This window comes from Molossus molossus, unplaced genomic scaffold, assembly GCF_014108415.1.
Source record: "Molossus molossus isolate mMolMol1 unplaced genomic scaffold, mMolMol1.p scaffold_m16_p_7, whole genome shotgun sequence".
In the NCBI taxonomy this organism is placed as follows: domain Eukaryota; kingdom Metazoa; phylum Chordata; class Mammalia; order Chiroptera; family Molossidae; genus Molossus; species Molossus molossus.
In genome coordinates, this window is record NW_023425401.1 from 108,215,333 (window position 1) to 108,222,806 (window position 7,474).

General features: G+C 56.7%; 1 protein-coding gene across 1 annotated transcript; it reads left to right on the forward strand.

Annotated features, from left to right (window-relative positions):
- Positions 1-107: 107 nt before the first annotated feature.
- On the forward strand, positions 108-5,200 carry ATP6V0E2 (ATPase H+ transporting V0 subunit e2). Its single transcript, XM_036246932.1, has 4 exons — positions 108-272; positions 1,867-1,914; positions 4,084-4,194; positions 4,586-5,200. The coding sequence occupies exons 1-3, from the start codon at positions 169-171 to the stop codon at positions 4,175-4,177; spliced, it is 246 nt and encodes an 81-aa protein (XP_036102825.1). The 5' UTR covers positions 108-168; the 3' UTR covers positions 4,178-4,194; positions 4,586-5,200.
- The last annotated feature ends 2,274 nt before the right edge of the window (positions 5,201-7,474 follow it).

Sequence of the window (7,474 nt, forward strand, 5' to 3'; positions counted from 1 at the left end):
CCTCTCCGCCGAGGACGCGCGCGCGCCTGCGCCGATCGGGCCCACCGAGCGCGCCCCTGGGCGGCCGGTCCTACTGCGCATGCTCGGCGCCCACTGCCCGGCCGCGGCCCGCGCGCCCCGAGCATCTGCAGCTGGCTCGGCACCGGTCTGGGCGTCCCGCGCCCCGCCATGACGGCGCACTCCTTCGCCCTCCCGGTCATCGTCTTCACCACGTTCTGGGGCCTCATCGGCATCGCCGGGCCCTGGTTCGTGCCGAAAGGACCCAACCGCGGGTAAGGGACGCGCGCGGGCCCAGCCTCCCTGCGACCCCTCCGGGACGAGTCGCGCGAGCGGCAGCCCGAGGCCCGCCCGGCGCCCAGTCCTCCTGCCGGCCCCGCGCCGGCCCCGCTCAGCCGGGCAGGGCGGAGAGGGTCGGCCTTGGGAAGGCGGAGAGCCGACGGACGCGGAGATGCTCGAGGGCCACCCCTCCGGCCAGTCCCGCCCTGGCTCCCACTGGTGCTGCAGTTTGTTCCCACCGCACCCGCTGTGACCTTGAGCGAATGTCACCCGCTCAGAACACCCTTTCTCCATGGGTGAAATAGAGATGATGATGATGATGATGATGGCTGCCTTGTTGTTTTTAAATCCTCACCCGAGGATATGTTTCCATTGATTTCTAGAGAGAGGAAGAGAGAGAGAGAGAGAGAGAGAGAGAAAGAAACACCATGTGGGAGAGAAACAGGGATAGATTGTGTCCATAGCGCCCTGCCTGGGGATGAACCTGCAACCTAGGTATGTGCCCTGATGGGGAGTGGAACCTGCAACCTTTCTGTGCACAGGAGGATGCTCCAGCCAAGAGCCCTGGCCCGGGCAATGGCTGCCTTTTAAGGCTGCTGTGAGGATCACACGAAATCACACACATACAACTCCCGATGGTGCATGACTGGATTATGCAGTGCACGTTTTATCCAGTATCCTCCGGTGGAGGCCCCCCCAGCAGATTTCTGTACTGGTTATCCCATTCACCAGTTTCTGCTTCATGGTATTGTCAGTGGTAAAGTGCTGTCTCCCCTTGATGCCAACAAGTTCCTTGATGCCACTGTAGACCCCAGTGCCCAGCACAGGTCTGGGCCCACCGTGCTTGGTAATGTTGAAAGAATGGATCAAGTGCTAATTTCTTTGGCAAAGACTTCAGGCGCTTTGGGTCAGAGGTCACAGGGCCTGGTTTGGATTTGGTTTAGGTCTGGCCGGAGGCCTCTTGGACATACGGGTATCGCCTCTGTTCTTCAGGGTCGACAGGGCTGAGGACCGACAGCTTTACCTTGTAACCCTTCTTAGTGTCTCACCTCGCCTGCAAGCCTTGGGGAGTTCTTTCTTGACGTTTCCCATGGTGCATTGTAAGCTTCTGACTCCAGCCATGAGTGGACACAAGGCAGCAAGTCCCTGTGCTCTTTCTAACCACTCACGCTGCCTCAGAGGTGGCTCACAGTCTCCTGGCTCCCTGCCTGGTCTTCTGGTCTTATGCTTCCCTTCCCCTTGCCCAGCGAATTTTGGACTCGTCCTTAGTGGGTTGCTGCAGATACAGCTTGATGAGTGACTTTTCCCAACACGACTGCATTGAGATGCAGGCATGGTGTGGGCGGCCAAGAAAGGAGATGAAGGGAAGGAATCGTAAGGTGACTTGGATGTGGTCAAGGTCGACTTCCCTTTAAGGTGACACTTAGCGTTTTTATTTTCCATCCGAGTAGAACTCAGCCTTCTGTGTTTGTGTGGCACTGGGAAGACCAACTGGAACGGGGCTGACACCAGGAGCTCCTTCTCCAGCCCTGGCCCAGCCCGCTGAGGGTGCCATCCACGGCCCTGACCTGACACCCTCTTCCATTGCAGGGTGATCGTCACCATGCTGGTAGCCACGGCTGTCTGCTGCTACCTCTTGTAAGTACCTCTCCCAGCTCAAGATCTGCAAGTGCCCTTCTCCTCCCTCCCCACTCCTCTCCCTCGCCCTGCCCTCCCCTCTGTCCCCATAGTGGCAGGTGCAGGTCTTGAAAGGCTGGGTCTGTGAAACACAGGAGAGGAGTCCGTTTGGAATGGCAGAGAGCGATCGGCCGGAAGTCATGAACTCTGGGTTCCGGTCCTAAATGTGTCACCTGGACAAGCTCTGTAATGTCCTCAGGCTGTTGCTTTCTCATGTGTGAGAAGTGAGCGAACTGGGCCAGCTCAGTATTTTTCATGTCTGACTCGGCATCAGAGTCTGGAAAGGCTGAAATACAGCCCACCCTCGACCCACGAAATCACAGAGCTCAAGGTCTGCACGCTGGGGAATCCACCTTTGTAACGCACGCCCCTGGATGCTTGTGACGCCACCAGTTAGAGCCACCACATGGGCAGTCTCCAAACTTGGAAAGGGGCCCAGGGGACATAGGAAAACATTGTGAGGGATTAGAGAAACTAGTTAGTGCGAAGGAATCAATATCTATGTCCCCAGTGTCTAGATGGTCTTTTTCTAAAACTGCCATTCAAGATAGCCCCTTCCCCTCTACAGAAAAAGACAGCCCGCCCCTCCATCCATCCCCAGTCCTTCCGTGTTTCCTTGTTCCATGTTTAAATCATCCTGGCTGCCAAACCGAGGAGTAAGTCCATGTTCTGGTGTTAGGGAGGCCTCTCTCATAATCAGTTAAACCCATGTGAGGCCTATGCTATCCTCCTGGGTCTCATATACCATTTTTGTGGGTTAAGTTTGGTGTCGCTGGGTGTTTGAAATCAGAACAATCAAGATAGAACAAGTAACACGAAATGCTGATTCTTTACAAGGTAACAGATTCTTTTGAAAGAAACTAATATTTCTCAGGACTGCTGCATTTTTCAAATACATAGGCTAATACCCACATTTTTAAAAATGTGCATGATTGATTTCAGATTTGGTTCCTGTTACATAGTTAAAACCTGTTTTATCTTATTAGATCATGAGCTATTCCTATTAGTCAATTCTAATTTCACCTTACCTAATGGTTAATATTTCTGCCTCCTATTAACAACAACAAAAAAACTTGTTAAAAATAATCATAACTCTCAAATATTACTTTAAATACACGAGGCATCGTTTTTTCAGAATTCTCTCTGGACGGAGCATCTCTAAGGCCCTTTCTCTGTACTGTTCTTAGTCTTTCAGGGCTTGACAGATGTCTTCATCTCTCCTAGCGGGGGCCCTCGAGAGGCTGGGCTTGAAGGCTCAGAGGATGGTGACTGGGAATGTGGGGGAGACAAGCACTTACAGGCAGGATGTGGGAATTTCAGACACCAGATCAGCATGGGAAGGGAGCCTGGGCTGCAGGTCAGACGCACACAGGCAGAAAGGTGGGGCCACTTAAGCAAAGGCCACACCTAGAAGTTATATCTACAGAACATAAACTCAGGGTAATGCCGATGATAAGCAGGCAGCCGTTTCCCACGGCGTCCTGGGCGTCAGGCAGGTGACTGGCTGCGGTGGGGAATCGGAAGGGGAAGAGCTGGGTCCCTCCTGCAAAACCAGGCCGAGCACCACTGGTGCCGTCATTGGAGGCATGCAAGTCGTGGACCTCCAGGCTCTTTGGGGCCTGGCACCCCCTACCCCCCACCCCACATGTGCAGCCTGCTGGGTCCTTAGAGAGCTCCCTGGCCTGCAGAACAGGCCCTGTCCTATCCCCAGCAAGCCTGGGAGTGGGGCGTTCTGGTCGTCACCTCCTCGTATGGGATAGTTCCTTCCTCTTGCTCCTAAAAGTGAGTGATTTTGACCTGCCTCCCGTCAGAACAGCTCTGTCCTGCTCCCAGGTGCAGACTCGGGGGCCCAGCCGGGGATGTACTGGGGCACAGCTGGGAGTCACCCCGGGAGGCTGTCTTACCATTTCCCTCGTCCCAGGGTCCAGCCTCAATTCTGGATCTTATAAACCTACAGACCATCAAATCAAACCTAACCTAAACCAAAGCCCACAAAGCCCAGCTCACCTGCCGGAACACAGGCCCTGTGGCTGGTGGCTGGGTTGGTCCTATGGCCACAAGCCTGGAATGAGGCACACCCAGAGATTCCTGCTGTGTCCGAGCTCACCCTCACTGTGCTGTCCCTGGCAGCTGGCTCATCGCCATCCTGGCCCAGCTAAACCCCCTGTTTGGGCCGCAGCTGAAGAACGAGACCATCTGGTACGTGCGCTTCCTGTGGGAATGAACGCTCCGCTCGCCCAGGTACTGGGGCTCTGCTGGGGGTGGGGAAGGGGTCCGGCGTGGAGGAAGAGGACAGGCAGGCCACTCTCTTAAGAGTTCACATTTGGTTTCAGATGTTCATTTGTCAGCCAAAAAAAAAAAGTGTGGGCACCAGGATAGATGCCTGCCTGGCACTGTGCTGGGCACCAGGATGGATGGTAAACCACGGTCCTCAGGGAGCTTCCCAGAGGCTGTGGCCGGGGATACAGAATCTGCCCTGCGAGAGGACGGCCTGGGGCCCAGGAGTGTCGAGGCAGTAGCTGGACAGAGGAACAGATGGGATGAGCTGAGTGACGGGCAGAGGCAGGGAGGGGGGGTAGAAAGGGAGTCTCCATGGTGAGGACGTGACCCTTTCATGTGCTATGTGTTTCAGGTGCCCCAGCTCTCTGGATGACCTTGGCGGAACTGTCCCTGAAGACCCCTTTGTCCCCAGCCCCACAGCTGTGTCCTGGTCCCTCTGTGCTCCCTCCCCCAGGGCCACCCTGGTTCCCAGAGGTACCCCCTTCCCCAGCCGAACTGGCCTGAGCGGAGTCAGACTGGAGCAGGAGAGAGCCCGCCCTCACACTCCCCCCGCCCCTCGCCGAGCAGGACCAGGCCAGGAGCTGAGGCGGTGGTGTCTGCCTCTGCTCCTGGGAAGCCCAGGGAAGGCCTGTGTCCGTGGAGAAGGGCCAGGCCAGGGAGGAAGCCGGAGTACCAGCTCCACCAGCTCCGCCCCGGTCCTGCCGCGCGACCCCAGGCCGTCCTCACGGCGAAGTGCAGAGAGGGCTCCTCTGGGGGTGGCAAAGGCCTTCCTTGGAATTCTTTAATTTTTTGACACATTAAATGTGAAATTTCTGAAAATGAAAAAACATTCACACCAAATACCCCCAGTAATTTGGGTCCAGATGGAAACTTGTATGTTTGAGCATCCTTTATGGTTGTCATCACTTAATTGGCCTGCTCAGAAAGTTGTGCCTCCTCAGAATATCCTGCTCCACTCTCCTCCTCTCCTCCCGTACCTGCCCAGCCCTCCCAGGACAAGCCCCCTCCCCAGAGGCTCAGAAACAGGGCAGCTTCTGCCCCCGGTTTGGACTCTGCCTCATCTGGCCCGGCCACAGGGAGGGCAGAGGGCAGAGCCCCTCATAGCAGCATCCAGGTCGCCTGAGCTGGGGAGGGTGAAGAGAGACGCGTAGACAAGGCACTGTGGGCTCCTAAGGGCGAGGGATGGAGGGGTGTCGGCTCTACTGGCTGAGCAGGCTGCAGACCAGTAGGCTCCTTGGACCCCCAGCCCATGCCCTCACTCCCAGGAGAGCTGAGGCTGAGGTCTCAGACACCTGCCCTCGGTCTCAGAGCTAATTGGGGTCCCCTCTCTGCTGCATCACCTCCCTGGAGGGAGAAGCCAATCTCGAGTATTTATTGACTATTTATTTCATTGGACTTCCTCCCACTTCGTGGGTGTCATTTTTGGACCGGCAGTAGAATGGGAGGTGTTTCATCTGGATTTCTTGGTCTGGGCTTGGCCTGTTGCTTAGAGCTCAGGCGGGGGCCTCCCCATGACATCCCACCTCCTCCTTTCAAACTCCCTTCCTGGCCTAACCCTCATGGCCCCCCTGGAGAGGGGGTGTTGTGTGTAGGTTGCACAGAAAACCCGATCCATGTCTAGTGACTTATGAGTGGTGGGAAATCACTGTTTGGTGGCAGATTCCTGGCTGAGGTCAAGTTTGCTGGCCGCTCGCCCCTGATCCCCATGTTCTCGGGTGGGGGACAGGAAAGAAGACTGGCAGCTGCTTGGAGCTGCAGCCCTGGGCCGTGGACACAGAACTACACTCCCCTGGGATCTGAAGGGAGTGCAGCTGGCCCGGATTCGGCCCGAAGCAGGCCTAGCAGGAGGAGGAAGCAAGGACTTGCCCAGGTGGAACGTGGGCCACCACCTCCCTGCGCCCCCCAGTCAGAGTGAACAGCTCCCGGGCTGTGCAATAAAGGAGCTCCCCCACAATTCTGGAGTGTAGCCTGCCTCATTCCCAAATGCCCGGGGGCCCAAATTTGCCTGCTTGATGCAGGGCCTGGGTGAGGGTCCCCGTCCTGCAGGGGGCAGGGGACAGTGAGCAGAAGGAACTGGCACTCCAAGGCCAGGGGAGCCAGTGCAAGAGTTTGGGGTGAGGAGTGCATAGCGGAGGGACCAGACCACTGAGGGCCTGACCTTGACTGCGGAACATGGGTCGATCTGAAGGGCAGTGAGAAGCCACAAAGGGTTTGAAAGTCTGGGAGGGACTGGACCTAATTTGATTTCTAGGATGATCTCTACAGGATGCATCATGGACAGGAACCTGGTGACAGGGCCCCAGGTGAGAGGTGGTGGGGACCAATGGGTGGCTTGAGGTCTTCTTAGGAGCTAAGGTGACCAGTGTTTTGGCGGTGGAAGAGGAGGAGGAGGGGATCCATGGAGCCCATTCTGGATCGGGGGCCCTGGAGAAGACAATGCAGTTCGGTAAGCTAAGCTGCACACACAGGGTGGCCAGCAGAGGGCAGCACCTGCACGCAGGATGGGAACCTCGAGACCAGGGTGCCTTGCCACCAGGAGAGGGTTGTGTTACAGGGCGTGGCCTTAGAGAGTGGCTGTTATGGGGAGCAGGGACAGTTCTCCGGACGACTCCACAGCCTGGATGACATTTCCTTCAAGGATATGGAACAACAACCCCCACAGCTGGTGCTTACTGAACCAGGTGCCAGGCGCTGCTTGGGGACACGAGGGCAAAGAGGTCAGGTGCCTTGCCAACTTGATGCTCTGATGCCAGGCTTCCCTCTCCCACCTCAACACCCTGAGGTCTGACCAGTCCCAGCCAGTCATAGGGCCGCCCAGCAGCCCAGATCCTCGATGGGGAGGGAGGCACGCACAGATGACTGCATGCCGCAGCGGCACCCTCCTTGATGAAGCCCCTAAAGCGAGGCCCCTTGATGGGCTGTGGTTGTTTGGAACAGAAATAGGATCATTCATTAATAACAACTGGAACGTGAAAAGTGGGGTGAAATCAGCCGAGTGGTTATAGCTGCTCCTGACAATCACCTCTGTGTGGAAAGTGACCTTTGTTTGTAAGCCTTGGGGTTTCCAGGAAGAAAGTCAGTTGACAAGCACCACCAGAAAAGTGAGGGCAGATGACCAAAGTCTCCGCTCGCAGCCCACGCTGTGTTACTAACCTGCATAAGAATCACTCAGCCAAACAAGCCCTCGGAGTGCTGGGGCCAGGTCGACCGGCGGGATCGCCAGGGGTAGAGCGAGGATCCC